Genomic DNA, 21,878 nt, shown 5'->3' with positions numbered 1-21,878 from the left:
ACCCAGATATACCCTAGTCTGGTCAAAGAGAGTTTTCTCTTGTTCTTCTTGGGGGTTTCAGCTGAGGGGAGGGTGTGTGTTTGTGCTGGGGAGAGTGGGCTCCCCTGCCTCTTTAGGAAATGGCTCAGGACTGGGGGGATTTGGAGAAGTTCAGGGGTATCCTCCACAGATAGCTGGGAATTGTGGGGAGGTGGCTGGATGTGGTGGGGGGAGAGATGTGCGGGGACAACTGAGACTCCAAGAGCCCAGGAAGGGGTGGGGGGCTGCATCCATTTTGTTGGGCAGGACCAAACGCTCACACAGTCAAGATGGGAGCCAGGGGAGAGGGAGGAGGAGAGGCCGGGCAGTCACGGGGAACCTGGGGGGAGGGAGAACGTGTGTCTATGGAGGAGGCTGATTCCATTTCTGCTGGCAGGTGTAGCCACATCTCATCAACACAGGGTGGGACTGGGTCTGTTCTGGGGATGCGCCAGTGTCTGGGTTTGGCTTGATGATGAGTTTATCTGAGCAAAAAGGCTTCAGAGAAGGCAGCCCAGGGAGGCAACTTTATAGAAGAAAGGGCCTCTCTCACTCCTCTTTTGGGGGTCAGAATGGGGGGGGGGATGTCCAGGATATTTCATTTTAAGCAAGGAGAAACTGAAACCCAGAGAGGGGATGCAACCAGTCCAAGGTCACTCAGCTTATCCAGGGTTGCCCAGGACTCCGGCCTCCTGACTCCCAGCCATATGCTGCTTCCAATGCACCAGGATGTCTTCCTGGGGACCTTCCCTTCATGCTAGCAAAGCCCCCTCCTCTGCCTTCAACCTGACTTCCGTCTCCATCCTCCCCACCTCAAACCTCTTACTGATTCAAATAACACCTGAAATTTACAGGATGCTCAGAGTCCACAAAGCACTTTCATCTCCACCATCTCATTAGCTCCTCCCCTTGAGGCTCAGCTTCCCCCCCCTCCTCCCCCCACCCCTCCTCCCCAGTGTGCAAGGCATCCTATTTGGTAGAAGTTGGGAGCTGGGAGGAGGTGAGATTAGCCTCAGACTTCTCCTACTTTGGCAGAAAACCTGCAGCGCTCCATGTCTGTAAAAGGAGTGTGGGGCTGGAGGGTGTTAGAGCCGGGGCTGCGGAGCCTCCCCAGAGAAGGAGCTAGGTCAGGGGGGTGGGGTGCCGTGAAGGAAGGGGCCCAGGAGAGGGTCTGGGGTCAGGAGGTGGAGAAAATTGGGAGAGGGAGGCTAGGAGGCCTTAAGCCAATGAGATGTGGACGGTGGCAGACGAGAGGGGGTGGATTGCTGGCTGAGCGCGCGGCAGCGGGGCCAGTGCAGCGCGGGGCGGGGAGGGGGGGGGGTGGAGATGAGATTCAGGGAGAATCCTGACGCCACCCTTCCAGCTGGGCCCCCCAACTCAACCTCCCCCTGGTGATATCAGGATGAAACAATTGCCTCTGGACATTCCTTCCCTTTTACAGTCACTCCCGGCTCCTCAGCCGCCTGTGGAGCTGAGAGGAAGATGGGGGTGGGGCGGGCAGCACGGAAGGGGACCGTCGTGGGGAGGGGCTCTGGGAGCACTGAGCCAGGGAGGGCTCAGCCAGGGACCGCTCCATGTCCCACCCCCTGAGCCCAAAGACTCAGGATGTCAGAAGCTGTGAGGGCTCCAGAGATGACCCAGCCTGATCCCCTTTCACATCTAGGCATGACAGGGCCAGAGAGGAAACAGGAATTGCCCAGGTAGTTCAGATGGTTAGTTGGTGAACTTCCAGGATAAGCACCCACATCTTAGCCTCTGGCTGACCACCCCACCTCCACACCCCCTTGCTTGGGCCTCCTACCTCCCCACAAAGCTGAGGCAAGAGCCAGGTCTCAAGAGTTCATACCTGCTACACTGTCCCCAAGGCTCTCATGCAATGGCTGTCTCCTGGCCCAACCCAGCTTGGGATGGAAGCATGAGGACGCTGGGAAACAGAAAGAGGAGGAGGATGGGCCCTGGACAAAGGGACAAAGGCAGAAAGAGGCAGATGGGCCCTTGATAAAGGGACAAAGGCAGAAAGAGGAGGATGGGCTCTTGATAAAGGGACAAAGGCAACCCTGGAGGTGGGGGTCAGTCAGTGGAAGGAGGGCGCACCGTGGGGAGGCATCAGCACCGTCTCACATCTGGGATCCTGGAGCAGACCAGGGGTGGATGAGATACTCCCTGGCAGTGCAAGGTGGAAAAGTTACTTCTGGTTCTCTCCTTTTTGACCTCTTTCAGGTTTTTCCTCAATCCAAATGCCCTGTGCTGGCCAAGTCCGTGTCCCCATCCCAGCGATCTACCCATAACAGCCACCTGCCCCCTATCCATGCCATCTGTGGGGTCTGGGAGGTCCTTTGGGTAGCCAGAGCCCTTGTCTTCTAGGGAGCCCTCTGTGAGGTTCAGAGATCTGCCCAGGCATCCACAGCCCTCTAGTCACTGAGCTTAGGGGAAGGCAAGGGAGAGCTTGGCAGTGTCACCCAGCAGAAAAGAGGCTGTGTGGCTGAAGTGAGGTGAACCCAAAGGAGAGGTGAGTGAGCTGAGGTTGGCAGGATGGGCAGGGCCAGTTCTGTGGGGCCTTGGAGGCTATGATGAGTTTGGGTTTTGCTGGTTCATTAGTTCAGGGAAGGGAGAGAAATTGGGAATGGTGAAACAGGCAAAGTCTCCAAAAGGCGTGAGCACTGCCCCCAAATATTTGAAGAGTGGATCTCTGAAAGCAGTTTCTTCTTGCTCTATTTGGCTCCCAGGGCGAAATAATAGGCACAGCAGAGACATCTCCTGGGTTCAAATATAAGGAAATGTTTTCTAACAGCCAAGCTGTCCGCTGTCCCATAACAGAGGCTTGTTAGGTACCCAATACTCTTTGTGGAATGGAATGGGCTGCCTGGAGTTCCCAGGCAGTAGAGGGGTTCAAACTAGAGCAGTGCTTGCTGGAGTCACAGTAGAAACTAGTTAAGCCTTAACTGAGAAGTGGGGGTGTGGGGTTGGTCGACCTCATGACCTATGAAGTTACCTCCAAACTTAAGTTTCCAAGATTCTCCAAGGTCAGAGTAATCTGGGAAGATTTCAAGCAAACAACAGGACTGACTTCCTTCTATAATTGATTCAACAAAATATATTGGTAACATCCATTGTACAAGGGACCATACCATGTGCACACATTTATAAATTGTCCCCTTTTCCCAGCAAACCCTGAATGAAATGGTTTGTCTTGGTGGACCTTCCTGTTTCCAATATTATTTAGCTCAGGTGAGAGGTGTGACCATAAAATAATGTGAGTGCTACATTTTTTTTTTTAGACACCTTACCAAAATTTATATGTTCAAAAGTTTATCCCAAGGATGTTCATATCAGCATTGTTTATAATAGCAAAAGACTGGAAAAAATATAAATGTCTATCAGTAAAAAATTGGCCAATTGGCCAAATAAATTATGGTAAATCCATTCAGTGAAATACAAATGAGGAGGGACTTCCCTGGTGGTCCAGTGGTTAAGACTCCGTGCTTCCACTGCAGGGGCCACGGGTTCCATCCCTGGTCAGGGAACTAAGATCCTGCATGTTGTGCGGCATGGCCAAAAAAAAAGGAAAATAAATACAAATGAGGATATTAAGAAGAATGACTCAATACCTCCCAATAAAGAAAAAAGTAGGACAAGACAGCTCTCTTGGTGAATTCTACCAAACATTTCAGAATTAACACCAACCCTTCTCAAACTCTTCTAAAAATTTGAAAAGGAAGGAATATTTCTTAACTCATTCTATGAGGTCAGCATTAGCCTGATACCAAAGCCAGACAAAGATGTACAAGAAAATAAAGCTACAGATCTATATTCTTTATAAATATGGATGCTAAAATTCTCAACAAAATATTAGCAAACCAAATTCAACAGCATATTAAAAGGATTATACACATGATGACATGGGATTTTTTTCCTGGAATGCAGGAATGGTTCAACATATGACAATCAATCAGTATAATATACCACATTAACAGAATAAAGGGAAAACCCCTCATGATCAACTTCATTTACAATAGCAACAAAAAGAATAAAATACTTAGAAATAATCATAACCAAGGAAACATAAGATTTGTACATTGAAAGCTACAAAATATTGCTGAAATAAAGAAGACAAAAATATTGAAAGACATCCAGTATTCACTGATTGGAAGACTTAATATTGTTAAGCTGTCAATAATACCCAAAGTGATCTGCAGATTCAGTGCAATGCCTATCAAAACCCCACCAATGTTTTTTGAAGAAGTAGAAAAACTCCTTCTATCTAAAATTCATACGGAATCTCAAGGGACCCTACATAGCCAAAACATCTTGAAAAAGAACAAAGTTAGAGGATTCACACTTCCTGATTCCAAAACTTACTACAAAGCTAGAGTAATCAAAACAGTGTGGTACTGGTGTGAGGACAGATATATAGGTCAATGGAATAGAATAGAGAGCCCAGAAAAAAATCTTCACATATATGGCTAAATTGTTTTCAACAAGGGGAAAAGGACAGTCTTTTCCACAAATGGTGCTGGGAAAACTAGATATTCACATGCAAAAGAATGAAGTTGGACCCTTACCTTATACTATACATGAAAATTAATTCATAATGGATCAAAGACATAAAACTGTAAAGCTCTTAGAAGAAAACACAGGGGATAACATTCATCACATTGGATTTGGCAGTGATTTCTTGTATATGACACCAAAAGCACAGGCAATAAAAGAATACATAGATAAACTGGAGTTCATCAAAATTTAAAACTTTTGTGCATCAAAGGATACTATCAAGAGAGTGAAAAGGCAACCCACAGAATAGGACCTCTTGAATCATGTGCTAAGTACATTACCCATCCAGATAAATTATCATTATTTTTAGCAAGTCCAGTTCTAAGCAGTCCTCAGGGGAGTCTAAAATCTTACTCCAGCGGTGCTCCCTGCCTGGTTCAGAACATAGTTTGGAATGCTCCTCTTTCACCTGCCTTCCAAGCCTCAGAGTGTTGTTTTGCTGCCCTCCATGGCAGCAAATCCTCAGGGGTGGAACCAAATTTTGGAAGCAGCTCCAAGTGGTTCAGAGCCAAGTCTGGTAAATGTTGATTTTGACTAGAGAATAGATGGCGTAATTTATTTATTTGTTTTCTGCCTCATTTCACTAAGGAACTGAGGCCTTGGGCTTGTCCGAAGGGCAATTTCCTTTTGTGGTCTGGAGACTATTCACAGAGAAGAGTCCCAAATATGTTCTGTCCTCCCTAGTGTTGTGGAAATGGTTGCACAGTCTCCTACAGTATATTAGCCAGGATTGTTCTGGTTACAAGTGACAGTAGCCATTACCAAGTGTCTCAAGGAAAAATAAAGGAAAAGTTTATTGGCCCCAAAGCCAGGAAGGACACTGGGGAAGCTCACAATATTGAGGGGAGAACTGCAGAACCAGGGCCCCAGGGGATGGAATTTAGGACTTCTAGCCCTGCATTCTCCTCCTCTCTGGGTGTCTCTGTTTCTCCTGGCATGCTGACCTCTCTTTCTTCCTATGCCAGAAGAACTCCCCAGTGGGCAGGAAACATGGTTACCACAGGCTCCAGTTTAGTAATTCCAGTTCCATCTATAAATTCCAGGGTAGATCTCTGATTGGCCCCACTCAGGTCTAGGCTTGCCCCTTGAGCCAATCACTGCAGTCAGAGGGATGCAGTTATAAGACTGACTGGGAGCTGAGTCACCTGTCCACTCATGGGGTGTGTGTGTGTGTGTGTGTGTGTGTGTGTGTGTGTGTGTGTGTAGCAAAATAAGAGGATGGGAAAGAAAGCTGCCTGAACTAAAACAAGGACAGTGCTGCCTGGGATGTGCTAAGGATTCACATGATCTCCAAAATTCTCCAGGAGCCTACAGTCTACTTTGGGAGACGAGACACAAAAATAACCAGAACACAACAGATTGCACTGACTCGAAGGCTGGATAAGAATACCTGGAACTCCCCACCCACCTCATAAGCTCGTCTCTAGGATAAAAATTAGAAACTGAATGTGAAAGGGCTTTGCAAATACAGCAGCAACAAAGCCCATTGCAGTTCACCTGGCACATTCACACCCAATCTGGGGTCAGACTGCCTCAGCCTCCTGAGCTATAAAATGGGAATGGTACTACTTCCTACCTCATAGGGTTGTCAGAGAATTGGGGATCATGGGTGGGGAGTGCTTAGCAGAGTGGCACACAATGGGTGCTCAGAATACATAAGGTGTTATTATTTGCATATTGTTACCTGAGCCCCTTCAAAGCCCTAGACGGTAGACACAGCCAGGCTGACCACTCCCACTTTATAGTTGAGGACACAGAGAAGTGAAGGACCTGCCTGCTTGTAATTACATCTGCTGGTAATGGCAGAGCTAGGGTAAGACCAGTCCTCTATTTCCAAGCTTTGCCTTCCAAAAGGGTCAGGCTTGAGAGAGGCCTGTAGAGTGCCAGGTGAAGGTACAGAGAGACAGCCAGCATTCATGGAGAAGTAGGGATGTCCTTAGGGGTCAGCCAGTGCCTTGTACTAATGGAGGAGGCCTGTGAAGGGATGGACAAGCCCTCTGCAGGGCTCCATTCCTGCTGGGGGCTTGGAGCATTATGGGGGTGGGAAGTGATTGGGGCTCATCACCCCAAGCCTTCCTCCACCATCTGACACCCTTGTCTCCTCAAGTACTCGGCCCCCACCCCCCAGAGCTCCGCTCCTGTGCGCTTGTTTCCCGGACTGATGCATTCTCCTCTATAAATACCAGCTCTGGTATTCGGGGTTGGCAGCTGTTGCTGCCAGGGAGATGGCTGGGTTGACATGAGGCTCCTGACAAAACACAAACCCCTGGTGTGTGTGGGCGTGGGTGGTGTGAGGAGGGGTATGAATCAGAGAGGGGGTGGGGGAGGGCTCAAGGGGGGCAGAAGGCAGGCGAAGCTGGTGGTGCAGGGTTGAGAGTGTGCAGTTATGTTATAATTGTTATAATTGGAAACTGAGAGCCTACCAGACCCTTTCTGGAAATCACCCTGTTGTTTATAAACTTGAGGCCCTGCCCTCATCCGTAGGGGGGAGGAAAAGGGCCTTCACTAGTTCAGAGGGAAACTGAGGCTGGGAGCTGGAACCCAGGGGCTAGTGGACACACCTGAGCAGGCGGGCTCTGGCGGGGATGGCTGAGTGCCCCGGGCTGGTCCCGCCCATCCTCCCTGCCTGTCTAGAGACCCTCCCCCTCTAGGCCTGGCTAATGGGCTCCTGGTCTTTGCCTGAGCCCTCCTAAATGTTCTTCACTTTCAGAGACGCTTTAGAAAAAAAGGTGACTTGGAGCCTTTCTTGGAAATAGGCCTTGTGCCTTCAGGAAATGACCCAAAAGTATCTGCTTGCAGCAAAAAGGAGCCCCTCAAACTACATGGAAGCCTCTCCCCTGCTCTCTCCCCTGCCCGCAGGCAAGGCAGGCCTACCTGGGGGCTCCAGACATGCTTGAGCCCTGGTGAGGCGGTTGGCAGGCCTGCCCATCTTCTGCCCCCCTAGGTCCACCAGCCTCTCCCACGCCCCTCAGGGGCCCCGCACCCGCCGGCTGAGGGGCGCAGGCTTCTTGCGGGGGAGCTGGCCTCCCTGCCCCCACGCCAGAGGCCGCCCTTTCCTGGCAGGACAGCGGGATCCTGCAGCTGTCAGGGGAGGGGCGGCGGGGGCTGATGTCAGGACGCATACAAATAGTGCCGACGGCCTGGGGCCCTGTCTCCCCTCGCCGCAGCCACTCTCCGGCCGGCCGCCCGCCCGCCGCTTCCTCCTCCGCGCCGCGCCGCCCAGCCTCGCCCTCGCCGCCACCATGAGCCAGGCCTACTCGTCCAGCCAGCGCGTGTCCTCCTACCGCCGCACCTTCGGCGGGGCCCCGGGCTTCCCGCTCGGCTCCCCGCTGAGCTCGCCGGTGTTCCCGCGTGCGGGCTTCGGCACCAAGGGCTCCTCGAGCTCGGTGACATCCCGCGTGTACCAGGTGTCGCGCACGTCGGGCGGGGCCGGGGGCCTGGGGTCGCTGCGGGCCAGCCGGCTGGGGGCAACCCGCGCGGCGCCCTCCTCCTACGGCGCGGGCGAGCTGCTAGACTTCTCGCTGGCCGACGCCGTGAACCAGGAGTTCCTGACCACGCGCACCAACGAGAAGGTGGAGCTTCAGGAGCTCAACGATCGCTTCGCCAACTACATAGAGAAGGTGCGCTTCCTGGAGCAGCAGAACGCGGCGCTCGCTGCCGAGGTGAACCGGCTCAAGGGCCGGGAGCCGACGCGGGTGGCCGAGATCTACGAGGAGGAGCTGCGCGAGCTGCGGCGCCAGGTGGAGGTGCTCACCAACCAGCGCGCCCGCGTCGACGTCGAGCGGGACAACCTGCTGGACGACCTGCAGCGGCTCAAGGCCAAGTGAGGACCCAGCGCTCCCAGAATCCCCCTCTCCATGGGCTGGGCGCGGGAGGCTAGGCCTGGGGCTGGGTCCAGCTGTCAGCACCCTGTCGTACCCAGGGAGAGGGTCGTCTACCTGTGTCCCCCCAGGAGGGGAGAGGGACGCCAGGTCTCTCCCCTGTGCCCGCAGTCTGCAAACGAGGAATTTTCTTGGGGACATCATGGGGTGGAAACGGGAGACCTTGGGAGACCAGGTGCTTCTTAAAAAAGCATCTTAAGTTGCTGGGGGTTGGGCAGGCACATGGATGGAGAAAGGAGGCCCATGTGCAGTCAGAGGGAGAGGGGAGGTTGGTAGGAGACAAGGAAATCTGGGGCCAGCAATAGCTCTCAGCTCATCTGTGATGAGGCCCTGCGGATGGGGGTAGAGAGGGGATCTTGGCCCCTGGGCCCGGCTGAAGCTTTCCAGGGGGGACCGATAAGCTAGAGGAAAGCGGAGAGTGGGTGGGGGCCGCAGCCCTCAGGAAGCTTGGAGGACCAGATGGTGGGCTTCACCAGGCTCCCAGTACGTACAGGCAGCAGGTGTAGTGAGCCGAGTCACTGGCCCACTAGCCAGGTCACAAATGTTAAATGAGCACCTGCGTGGGCCAGGCTGGGGCTGGGGCCTGGGAACGCAGAGGTGGATAAAATAGACATGGTTCTTGGACCTCCCTGGTGGCGCAGTGGTTGGGAGTCCGCCTGCCAGTGCAGGGGACAGGGGTTCGAGCCCTGGTCCGGGAAGATTCCACATGCCGCGGAGCAACTGGGCCTGTGCGCCACAACTACTGAGCCTGCGCTCTAAAGCCCGCAAGCCACAACTGCTGAAACCGGCAACAAGAGAAGCGGCCACCTCAATGAGAGGCCCGTGCACCACAACGAAGGGTAGCCCCCGCTCACCGCAACTAGAGAAAGCCCATGTGCAGCAATGAAGACCCAATGCAGCTAAAATTAAATAAAAACAAACAAACAAAAAATAGACATGGTTCTTAATCCCAGGGAAGTCACAATCTGGTGAGGACATAGACTTCCAGGGTGTGGCTCCAGGGCAGAGATTGGGCCACTTCCTGTTCCCTCCCTGTGTGGGCGGGGCCTCCTGTCCCTATCCAGCAGCCAGGCCTCCTCTCTCTGTCCTGAGCCCACTCCCTGGGCAGCCCCCAGTCAGTCTTCTCCACTGCCAGTTTTATCCCCACCAACTATCTGTCCTTCTGCCTGTCTCTGCCAGGATGCAAGAGGAAATTCAGCTGAAAGAAGAAGCGGAGAACAATTTGGCTGCCTTCCGAGCGGTGAGCCCTCTTTGGTCCCCCAGCAGCCTTACCCCTTCTGTCCCCTCTGTGTCGCCCTTGGTCTCCCTCTGCCCTGACCGTGTGATCAGTGACCCTATCCCTGTCACTTGACCTTTACCAGGATGTGGATGCAGCCACTCTAGCTCGAATTGACCTGGAGCGCAGGATCGAATCTCTCAACGAGGAAATTGCGTTCCTTAAGAAAGTGCACGAAGAGGTATGCCCTTGTGAAAGCAGCTGGAAGGGGGGTGGTGGTGCTGGGCTCCGGGAATTGGGGTGTGAGGATACGTGCGGGGCCTGGTTGGGGACTGAAGCCCAGCTGTACCCTGCAGGAGATACGTGAGCTGCAAGCCCAGCTTCAGGAACAGCAGGTCCAGGTGGAGATGGACTTGTCCAAGCCAGACCTCACGGCCGCCCTCAGGGACATCCGGGCTCAGTATGAGACCATCGCAGCTAAGAACATCTCGGAAGCTGAGGAGTGGTACAAGTCAAAGGTGGGACTCTGGCCCCTCTGTCCCCCTCAATCCCAGTTTGGAGGTACTTCCTATGGCTCGCTCCATCTTTGGGGAGGAGGGTGGTCCTGGGGTCTCCATGCTCCCTTGCCCACCCCTACCTGTGTCCTGGTCATCTCAGGGCCCCTCTCTTTGCCCTTAGGTGTCTGACCTGACCCAGGCAGCCAACAAGAACAATGATGCGCTGCGCCAGGCCAAACAGGAGATGATGGAGTACCGCCACCAGATCCAGTCCTACACTTGCGAGATCGATGCCCTCAAGGGCACTGTGAGTCCCTGCCCACCTTGCCTGGTCTAGCCCTTCCTGTCTGCAGCTCACACTCTGTGACCTTGGGCCCATCACAGAGTCTCTGTCTGCTCAAATCTACCACAGGGATAAAAAAAGATAGGTGGATTCCCAATGGGGCTCTCAGGAATCATGGGACTCCTGCATGGAGGCGAGGAGGCCGAACAGTCATGCTCCCTTGTATCAGTTCTGTTCTGTGAGTTTCCACATGAGACTTCATTTGAGTTCAGAGTTTCCTGGCTCAGAAGAGTTTGACAAGCCCTAGACTTGGCCATCTGGGGTTGTCTCCCAGCCCCGAGGCTGTGCCTCTCTCCATCCTGGGCCCCGAGTGTCCCCCCCATCACCACCACCGCAGCCTGTCCTTGACCCGGGCGCCCCTCCCCTGCAGAACGACTCGCTGATGAGGCAGATGCGGGAGCTGGAGGACCGCTTTGCTAGTGAGGCCAGCGGCTACCAGGACAACATCACACGCCTGGAGGAGGAGATCCGACACCTCAAGGATGAGATGGCCCGCCACCTGCGCGAGTACCAGGACCTGCTCAATGTCAAGATGGCCTTGGACGTGGAGATTGCCACCTACCGGAAGCTGCTGGAGGGCGAGGAGAGCCGGTGAGGGGCAAGGCAGGGGCTGGCTGTGGGCTCCTGGGGGGTGCTGGGGGCCCATTCCTGCCCTGAAGCAGGGCTCAGGATCACCTTCACAAGATCTGGAAACAATATTATATGAGTCCACCACTCTGCTAATTGCAGAGAATTAACCAAGGCCACCTGGGTAAAAAGTGATTTAATTAATAGCTTTTATAAAATGAGAAGTATAAGTATTCCCACATCCATCTTCAGAATTAAGAACCAGCAGCATAAAACCATATTCAGCAACCAGTAATAAAACATTACTGCCAGTCAAGAGAAAGATGGAAGCAGAGCGGGGAATGATGAGGAAGGAAAGGGAGGGGGCAGATAGAGACAAACAGAGACAGAGGGGCTTGGACACGATAGGCTAAGAGAGAAGGTGCAGAGACTCGTGCTCAGAGGGTGCACACATACGCACATGCACATGTATACACACACATATGCTCATAGGAAAAGACACAATGATACGCTCAGAGCAAATCACCTCTAGACACAGAAAACAACATACAACCAGAAAGGGACACGAGGGAACCTTCTTGATTGATGGAAATGTTCTATATCTTGATTTCAACTGGTGGTTACATGGTTGTAGACACTGATCAAAACTCACTGGATTGCACACTAAAAATCTATGCATTTCACTATGTAGACTTTTTTTATATAAATTTATTTTATTTATTTATTTAATTTATTTTTGGCCGCGTTGGTTCTTCATTGCTGCACGCGGGCTTTCTCTAGTTGCAGCGAGCGGGGGTTATTCTTCGTTTTGGTGCGTGGGCTTCTCATTGCGGTGGCTTCTCTTGTTGTGGAACACAGGCTGTAGGCGCATGGGCTTCAGTAGTTGTGGCACGTAGGCTCAGTAGTTGTGGCACGCAGGCTCAGTAGTTGTGGCACACGGGCTTAGTTGCTCCATGGCATGTGGGATCTTCCCAGACCAGGGCTCGAACCCGTGTCCCTTGCATTGGCAGGCGTATTCTTAACCACTGTGCCACCAGGGAAGCCCCTTCACCTATGTAAATTTATCATCAATTAATAACAGGTCAATTACTCAACAAAATGATGCCCATTGATACTCACAAAAATGATAAAATCTGAAGTTTAAAAAGCTCGGCAGACATATTTAGATACAGATTTATACAAAGAAAGATTTCAGATATTGTAGAATAACATCTGCATATAATGACCCCTTAAGTGGCATTGCATTTTCCCAGCACTAGGCATAAATGGGGGTGGCAGCTCCTGGAACTTGCCCTCAAGTGAATAATGGGCCAGAGGTTCCCAGCCTGACTGGAGGGTGGGCACACACAGTGGATGTCACCCACAGCTGCTGTTGATACACCCTGCAGTGCCAAGGGCAAGAAGCAAATCCTGGTGCAATGGAGGGTGCAGTGGTGTCGGGGGTTCTGGTGTCACACCAGCAGGTCAGAGATGGAATGGGTGATCCTTCCAGAAGGGAAAGTTCCTGGGACAGCTGGAGTTGGCCTTTGGCCCCATGCCCCGAGCAGTGTTGAAGTCAGTGGGACTGGGACAGCTGAGGATGGTGTTTACAGAGGACCAGGGCAAGCTTTGAGGGGTGGTCACAGAGAGAGATGGAGGGTCCTAACCCTTTGGGGGCTTGGTCTCTCCCCTTTCAGGATCAACCTCCCTATCCAGACCTTCTCTGCCCTCAACTTCCGAGGTGAGTGCATGTTGGCAAGTGGAGGCTGGGGTGGCAGGGGATAGGAATCCAGCGTGGGCACTGCCCAAGGCCAGCCAGGAGGGGAGGATAGAACCGTAGGGACAGGGCTGGGGTCTGGGGAAGAGAAAGGGGGCTGCTACAGGAGGACGGGGGTGTTTAGATAGAGGCGCCTTCTAACAGAGGGAGCTTTTAATTTTATTTTATTTCATGGTATTGTATTGCATGACCATGCCCCCTGCACCTTCTGGGAGTATTGAATGGCCAGTAGTTTCTGTTTCCTAATATGCCCAAACTCCAAGGTACCAGGGGTGTCCTTGGAGACCAGGCAGCAGGAGCATCTAGAACCATATATCCTGGGCTACAAGGCACCCACCACTCATTGTCCGTTTGGCAAGTTGCCAAGCACTCCCCCCTGCCCCCCCCCCCCAGCTGCTTGTTGAACACCTCCAGTTTGCTGGAGCAAGGTGTTGGGTGCATGTTTTAAAAAATGAAGCCAAACCTTAGCAAAGCCAAACAATTAAAAGAACGAACTCCTAGGGCATTCTGCCATTCTGATGTTAGTAATATGCAGATAGAGTGGTTTCCAAACCCCAGAGAGCAGAAAAACATGCTATAATGATACATTAGGAAAGCAAGCTGGAGTCCTTGGCAGCTTCGCCTTTCCTAGATCAAACCTTTTATATATTCGATGTTCATTTTCATCAGGAAAAAATACACGCTGTGCTCCACCGAGTTACAATGTTCATCACAGGCTGGTTGCCTGCTAAGGAGATTCACCAACACCAAACTCATAATACCAAGGACCTAAATTTGACCCTTCCTATAAAACTCAGAACGTCTCTTTTCAGTTAGTAGTTTATCCAGACACCAAGTGTGAGCCTTGCATTTAAAATCGCTTAATGCTTTTACAAGCCAATAGTTCTGGGCCATTATAGGGAAAGTACCATTGTTACCATTTAATAGTGGGGAAACTGAGGCACAGAGGGACAAGTGACTGGCCAAGGGCACAATGAATCAGTGACTGACTCCTCTCCATCTCTCTTTCATTAAGACATCAAACTGCTCATCTGGAGTCTTAAGGGGGCTGGGTACCATGAGGTCCTCCAAAAGAGTATCTTGGTTCTGGGCTTTGGGGGTCCTGTCAGGGTACAAATTCATGCAGGGCTCTCCTGCAGCCAGGGGTGTAGAGGGAGCGAGGAGGTGTGTGTGTGGGGGGGTGGTGGGAATGCTGGGCGGCCTGGGCCTCGGGGATCCCCTGCCGTCCTGAACCCACCGGCACCTGGAGCACATCTGTTGGCTCCTGATCTTATCCCAGCCCTGAGACAGGTCCCTGGGTCTGCAGAGCCACCTGTTGGGTGCTGGGCTTAAGGACAGGTGAGGACATTTTGCTGAAAAAGTAACAGGCCCATCTTGAGGGGGTGGGCGTCTTCCGGGCTCTGCCCGGTGGGACCAGGGAAGGACTCCCAGCCACAGGAAGAGCCCAGGTGTGGCCTTGGTCAGTCTGAGTATGTGGATGGATCTGTTATAGAAACAAGCCCTGAGCAAAGGGGTTCTGAGGTCCATACCAAGAAGACAGTGATGATCAAGACCATCGAGACCCGGGACGGGGAGGTGAGTGGCCTGCCTGGTCCCCTTACCCTTGACGGGGGCCTCTGGGGTGTGTCCGGGGGGCTGTCAGCCAGGTGCTTTCCACCAGCTGTGCTGGTTCAGGCTCCTGCCTGGGGGCAGAGGGGATCCTGCTGTGCTGGGGTGGAGGTGGCCCCGGGGCCATGGCTCCATTCTCTGGCCAGCACTGGGTTAGACTGGGTTTCTCTTCCTCTCCAGGTCGTCAGTGAGGCCACACAGCAGCAACACGAGGTGCTCTAAAGCCAGAGACCCCTCTGCCATCAGAGACCGTCCTCACCCCTGTCCTCACTGCCTCCTAAAGCCAGCCTCCTTCTATCCCAGGACACCGCACCCAGCCACAGTGCTCCCCTCACAGCCTCTGACCCCTGCTCACCGACCACCCCTCATGGTCCCCACAGGGGACGTGGCTGAACCCTCCCAGGCACAGGGAGCCCCCTGCTGTGTGAGGTGTGGATGTTGGAAGTGAGTGAGCCTGGCCCTTGGCTGCCCTTGTAGTGTTCTGGGCAGAGCCGGGATGGAGCCAAGGCACAGCAGTGGCCCTGCCCCTCCCACATCCGTGACCTCAGGCTCTAGCCTCTGGCTTTGGAGAGGACTCCAGAGCAGGGTGTAGGGACCCCGCAGGGTCAGGCTCAAGCCCCATGGACCTCCCCCACCCCCTCTCCCCAGCCTGAGTCAGAAAGGGCAGCATCCTCAGCAAGCCAGGCAGGTAACTAGGGACATAGCCCTCTGTGGAGACTGTGGGGCTTGAAACTGACCCCATGGTCCATTACTTTCCCAGGGTGGGCTTAGAAAGCAGGGGCTGCAAGAGGGAACCCCCGAAGGTGCCAGATGTGGGAGCAGGAGATTCAGAAGGAGAGAGGGTGGGCGAGATGCTAGAGAGAAGAGAGGAGAGAGGCAGAGAGCGGTCTCAGGCAGGTGGCCGGGGTGCCCACTTCCCTGTGCCTGCCCCTCCCTTGCTGCAGAGGCTCTGGACAGAAACAATAAAAAGATAAGCACAAGCCTAGCATGGCCCCTGCTGTCTTGACTGCCAGGTCTCCTCTGGGGAACCCCAGGGCCCTGTCGCACCACCTCTTGAGATGGACTGTGTGCTGCCTTCCTGCCCAGCTAGACTGTCCCGCAGGGCCTGTCACCCCTTCTGTCCCCAGAGCCTCCCAGCCTTGCTGTATGTGTGTAGCATATGGGGGAGGGGGCTGGGCAGGGGGCTTTGGTTGGGGAATCACAGATACCTCTCGTTAGGCCCCAGTTCCAGGACTGACCCCACAGACTGGCTCTGAAGTAGGGCTCCCTCAGTCCCTTCCCTAAAGAAGCTTACACTTTCTTTCCACTAAACCTGCATCTTTTAAGCTCAAAGCCAGATTCAGGAAAAATAACAATGTTAAGAAAAATAGAAAGCTCTATCTTGTTCTTGGAGAAGAAAACTCAATACTCTAAAGATGTGATGTCAAGTCATCCGATGTTAATTTATAATTTCAGTGCAATACAATCTCAATTAAAATACCAAAGGGAATTTTAGGGAGAATTTGGGAAGATGGGAGGGGAAGGTAGGACATATTAAAAAAAAAAGGAAATCATGGAATGAAACATTAACACAGGTACGTTAAAGGTTTCTGTGGGGAAACCTTAATTACTCAATATAGGGCGTGGGGGCACTTGGGTAGCCATGGGCAAGAGCAGGAGTGAAAGCTGGCTGTTTTTTCACTCCTTCCAAAAAATAAATTCCAGGTGGATCAGAGATTTAGGAAGCTTGATGGATCCACACAGGTCTCAGCCTTCCAGCCACTCCTCAGATTTAAGGGATTACACTTCAGAGGTGGGGAGAGGGTAGAGATCACAAACATGATAAATTCGGACAGTCTGTAGGTAAAATAACTCTAATGCGGTTTTACTCTTAAAGTCCCTAGTGTGCCATTCCTAACTGGCTTTTTCCAGAAGCTTCCAAAGCCTTTCTGGTGTCACTTTCTCCCCCTCCTTGGATGTGGCCTTGGCTCACGAGTTGCCAGGCTCCCCCTCTAGCTTGTGTGGTCCCTCCCTCCAGGAAGGACCCCTTCTTCGACGTATGCTATCCTTCACCTTGCCCTGGGAGCATCTGGGGCTACACCCCATGTCCACACCCTCTGCCACTGGTGACTAAGGTGCCTTTCTTTCCCCCAAATTCTCCAACGGAGTGAACCCTGCAGGCCCCAGAATGCCCCCAATCAACTGGTGGTGGAACTCCAAATGAAATTAGAAGTAGCATTTTCTGTGTCTTCACATTGGGATCAAGGAGGAGGGATGGGTGAGGGGCTTCTTAACCTCGAGCTTGTTGGGGGCGCTGGAATCAGAGCTAGTCTCTCTGTGAGAGAAACACCTGGGTGAGGTGGGCCCGAGTGGATAAGTGGTGGTGTGTGTGTATCTGTGAGTAATCTCCGGAGCCTCTCGCCTCTTTCTTCTTTCCCCTGAATGAGTTCCATGCGCTCACCTACCCCACAAAGGATAAAGGGACACAGAGGTCAGAGAAGGTCTTAGAGTCATCCCTACCTTCCCATAAAAGGCTTAGGTGCAGGGACTTCGCTGGTGGCGCAGTGGATAAGAATCTGCCTGCCAATGCAGAGGACACCGGTTCGATCCCTGGTCCGGAAAGATCCCACATGCTGCAGAGCAACTAAGCCCGTGAGCCACAACTACTGAAGCCCGTGTGCCAAGAGCCTGTGCTCTGCAACAAGAGAAGCCACTGCAATAAGAAGCCCGCGCACCACAAAGAAGAGTAGCCCCGGCTCGCCACATCTAGAGAAAGCCCACGCGCAGCAACGAAGGCCCAACACAGCCAAAAATAAATAAAATTAAATCCTTAAAAAAAAAAAAAAGCTTATGTGCAGACTGGTCACTAAGAAGGAGGGAGTGTAGGACTTTTAGACTCTCAGATCCAGACCTCAGAGTCCCCCAAGCAATGACCTCCACAATGTGGAAATCCCCTCCCCGGCCTTGTCCCACACCTTGATGAGCAGTCCTCAGGCTCTGCTTGAATGTCTCTGGGTCCGAGAACACAGTGCCTCCTCGGTAGCCCCTTCTAGCTGGGACAGCTCTGAAGGTCAGAAAGTCCTTCCTTCTCAGCACACATCTGCCCCTGTGACGGCTATCCACCTGTCCTCAGAGAAGAGGGGAGGCCCAGGGGAAAGCATTCTCTGAGCAGAGCCTTCCTGGGACTGGAGATTCTGGAGATTCTAAGCCCTCTGCTTTGTCTTTCTCCTTAGGAGCTGAGCAGTGACCCAGGAATCTAGGGCAGAGGAAATGGATGTGGGGCTCCCAGAGAATGGACAAAAATAAACCAAAAAAGATCTGGGTCTCATGTGGTCATACACATACACCCAGACCTTCAGTGTGCCCTCACCCCGCGCCCACACATACACCCCATCACCTCCATGGCAAAACCTCTCCCTGCTCCTTGGGACACTGGCATCTTCTCCTTCAAGACTCTACAACCACCAGGTGTTAATTCACCCTTGGCATTGCTGGGTTTTACCTCCTTCAGCCATGAGTCATGGGGGAGGGGGAAGGGAGTTAGAAGGTCAAAGTAGTGGTGTTCTAGTGGGAGCATATGAGGGGGGGTTGAGACCTCGGTCCTGTCTTCTGCTCCTCTGTACCCTACCCACAGCACCTCTGGACCTTCTGCCCTCCTGAACCTAACCAGAAGAGAGTGGGGTGTGTGACTAAACCATAAATCGTGCATTTGGAAGTATTTTATTTTTACTTTTGAATACAAACAACAAAAGGTTTAATGCTGCATGATGTTTGTTTAATTGTAGAGTACAACCGTATAAATAGAAGGTAACAGATGAGGTCTTAATATGTGTTTGATTCAGTATTTTTTGAGCATATAGACTGTTTTCTAAAGTACTGTGGAGGAAAGTTAAGCTAAATAAAATACACCCTGCCCTCTAGCAGCTCAGGGTCAAATACTTAATACAGTTCTTATGGAACAGAACCCAGTTGTTACTTGTGTTGTTAAAAAAATGTGAAACTCCATGAGAAAAGCAAATAAAAATGCAATACCAGCATGATTATTTTTAAATCTGTAATCAGAATATTGCAAACTCTTCTTAGAAAATCTAGGAAATACAAAATTTATTAAAAGAAAACCAAAATCACCCTACTCAGAGATTAAAAAAAAAAAAAAAGACTCTAAATACTGGGAAATGAGAGGGCTCAGAAAGGGCTAACCAGCTTCGCACTGGACCGGTGGGACCAGTTCCAGACCAACTCAGGCCCCACTTGAGGAGGTGGAGTGGGAAGGATTGTGGAGGCAAATAGGTCCCTAAGCCGAGAACTGAGGTCTCAGTGGGTACTTTCCTACCCTGTCTGTCCACTCTGGCTACCCTGCCACCCCTCTCCCTGGAGACAAATCATTCCACCCATTCACCGCCTCCCTCATTCCTCCTCTGACCACGAGCCTGACCAGGACACATATGCAAATATATCATAGACCTTTAGTTCGACACCTAAAATGTCAGCTACCCAAGGGCAAGGTTTTCATTCATTTTATTCACTACTACATTCCTGGTGCCCGGAAAAGGGTTTGGTCCACAGAAGGTGCCCATCAAATATTTAAATACTTGTTGAGTGAATACCCACTGGGCCCTTTTATTTACTTTTCTCTAAATTAAATATTTATCAGAAAGGCTGATGGTCCCCACTTCATTCACTGATTCAACAAACAGTGAGCTTTTACCATGTGCCAAGCACATGGTGCATCATTATGACTTGGAGGAAACTCCCCATGGCCCAGAGAGGTGGAGTGAGCTGTCAAGGTCACACAGCGTATCAATGGCAGAAGAGTACCGGGGCCCCTGCTCCTTGGCCTCCAGAGCGCAGATTTCTTTCCATGACACCACAGGCTTGTGACTGCAAGGCAGGGCAGACTGGCAGTACACACCAGCCCGGTGCCAGGCCGCAGGGCACTGTGGGGCCATTCTGAGGGACAGATGAGCGCCTTGCAGCCAGCTGCTCTGGGTGAGGGCCCTGGTTAGGGCCTGAGGGCTTCCAGTGTCACAGCTAGTGCAGGCTCCTCCAGGAGAGGGCGTCCGCGACTTGCAAGGGCCTGTACCCTCCCTACCCAGGCCCACACACTCCTGCCCACACTTCAGTGAATGCCCCCATAATGGACATTCAAACCGAAGAGGCACAATCCATGTTCCAGGCTCTGTGCCAGGCCCTTTTAAGTAGTTAATATTCATTTTAATATTTAATATACTAATTTAAAGCCATCACAACAACCTACGTCAGATCATGTAATTCCTTGGCTCACAAAATCCTCTGAGATGACTTCTGTTTTCACTAGGAATAAAAAAGCCATGGCCAGGCTTCCCTGGTGGCACAGTGGTTAAGACTCTGCCTGCCAATGCAGGGGACATGGGTTCGAGCCCTACTCCGGGAAGATCCCACATGCCGCAGAGCAACTAAGCCCGTGAGCCACAACTACTGAGCCCGCGAGCCACAACTGCTGAAGCCCGTGTGCCATGAGAAGCCACCTTAATGAGAGGCCTGCGCATCGCAAGGAAGAGTAGCCCCTGCTCGTTGCAACTAAAAAGAAAGCCCGCGTGCAGCAACGAAGACCCAATGCAGCCATAAATAAATAAATAAATAAATAAATAAATCTATTTTAAAAAAAAGAAAAAATCCATGGCCTACAAGAGTCTAGGTTACCTGGCCCCTGCTGCTTGTCCAACCTCTTGTCCCTCCAGTCTCCCCCCTCACTCCTTCTAGCCCCGCTGGCCTCCTGGCTCTTCTGGAGCCCACAGGGCATATCCCACCTCTGTCTGAAGCAGTCCTGCCGAGACTTCTACCCCGTTTGCCTCCCTACCCCTTCAAGATTGGCTCAACTGCTCCTAGCGAGGCCAATTCCCACCATCACCCTGTTTGAAAGTGCAAGCCCCCACTACACTCCCATCTCCCTTATCCTGCTCCATTTTCCCACAATACTCATCTTCTTCTAATGATCTCTATCATTTCTTTATTTCTTTATAGTTGTCTCCTTCCTCGAATATAAGCAACATGGGGGCAGGAACCCTCGTCTGTTTTGTTTGCTGCTATTTCCCTAGTGGCTAGCACAGCGCCAGGCACACAGTAGGAACTCAAAAATGTTTGTTGAATGAATGAGTAAACCCTGAGTTGGGCTACCCCCAATTTATAGATGAGGAAGCTGAGGCTTAGAGATGTTAGGTGACTTGATCAAGACCATACAGTTCATTTATTCAACCAACCAGCCAACCAGCCAACATTTATTTGCAGACCACCTACCGTTTTCCATGCAAATTGTTGAGGCACAGTGGTAGGAAGTTTTGGATTATTGGTTTTTAAAAACAGTCTTGAATCCTTTGGTCTTTTTTTTTTTAATTAATTAATTAATTTATGGCTGTGTTGGGTCTTCGTTTCTGTGCGAGGGCTTTCTCTAGTTGTGGCGAGCGGAGGCCACTCTTCATCGTGGTGCGCGGGCCTCTCACTGTGGCGGCCTCTCTTGTTGCGGAGCACAGGCTCCAGACGCGCAGGCTCACTATTGTGGCACACGGGCCTAGTCGCTCCGTGGCATGTGGGATCTTCCCAGACCAGGGCTCGAACCCGTGTCCCCTGCATTGGCAGGCAGATTCTCAACCATTGCGCCACAGGGAAGTCCCAAATCCTTTGGTCTTGGTGTTCCATCTGCTTACAATGTCTTCCCCCACATTTTTACTTTTTAGAATTCAATTTACATTTAAGAATTCAATTCAGCATCAGTGGTTGCCTGGGTTGGGGAGGGGGCGAGGTTGACTACAAAGGGGAGGCTCCAGCCGATCTTTAGGGTGAAGAGACTGTCCTGTACGGTCCTGGGGTAGCAGATGCACAGTTGTCTGCATGTGTCAAAATCAGGAGAACTGCACATCGCAAAGAGTAAGCTTTAATGTATGTAAACTAAAACCAAAGGTTTTATCCCTCAAGGCTCTTGGTCCCTGTAGGCATAATTCAGAATTTAAATTGTTTCTTCTCTGCCCTCTCCATGCACACACAGACACAAGCACACTTTGACTTGGGCCTCCCAGAATGACGGGGTGGGGGGCATGGGGGGTGAATAAGAGTACCTTTCTCCATCTAATGACTCCCGGCTCCTCCTTTGGCTCCCCCCTGCCTTTCCCAGGCTTCATCCCTCAGGGCTCAAGGTCAGGCCTGTGTCTCTCACCTAAACATCTTTTTAAACTTTTTATGATAATTGTAGATTCACATGCAGTTATGTGAACTAGAAACAATACAGAGGGACTTCCCTGGTGGCCCAGTGATTAAGGCTCCGCACTCCCAATGCAGGGGGCCCAGGTTTGATCCCTGGTCAGGGAACTAGATCCCACCTGACGCAACTAAGAGCTCGTATGCTACAACTAAAAGATCCCACATGCTGCAGCTAAGGCCTGGAGCAGCCAAATAAAAAAATACTTTTTAAAAAACCCAATACAGAGAG

The 21,878-nt window shown here is 51.8% G+C and overlaps 1 protein-coding gene across 1 annotated transcript; it reads left to right on the top strand.

Annotated features, from left to right (window-relative positions):
- Positions 1 to 7,692: 7,692 nt before the first annotated feature.
- DES (desmin) lies at positions 7,693 to 15,422 on the top strand. The gene is made up of 9 exons (XM_068544382.1): positions 7,693 to 8,392; positions 9,630 to 9,690; positions 9,812 to 9,907; positions 10,023 to 10,184; positions 10,345 to 10,470; positions 10,877 to 11,097; positions 12,750 to 12,793; positions 14,322 to 14,404; positions 14,618 to 15,422. Exons 1-9 carry the CDS (start codon positions 7,812 to 7,814, stop codon positions 14,657 to 14,659), a joined length of 1,416 nt encoding a protein of 471 aa, XP_068400483.1. The 5' UTR covers positions 7,693 to 7,811; the 3' UTR covers positions 14,660 to 15,422.
- The last annotated feature ends 6,456 nt before the right edge of the window (positions 15,423 to 21,878 follow it).

This window comes from Eschrichtius robustus, chromosome 5 (genome assembly GCF_028021215.1).
Source record: "Eschrichtius robustus isolate mEscRob2 chromosome 5, mEscRob2.pri, whole genome shotgun sequence".
Taxonomy (NCBI): Eukaryota; Metazoa; Chordata; class Mammalia; order Artiodactyla; family Eschrichtiidae; genus Eschrichtius; species Eschrichtius robustus.
This window is presented reverse-complemented; position numbering and strand designations above follow the sequence as displayed.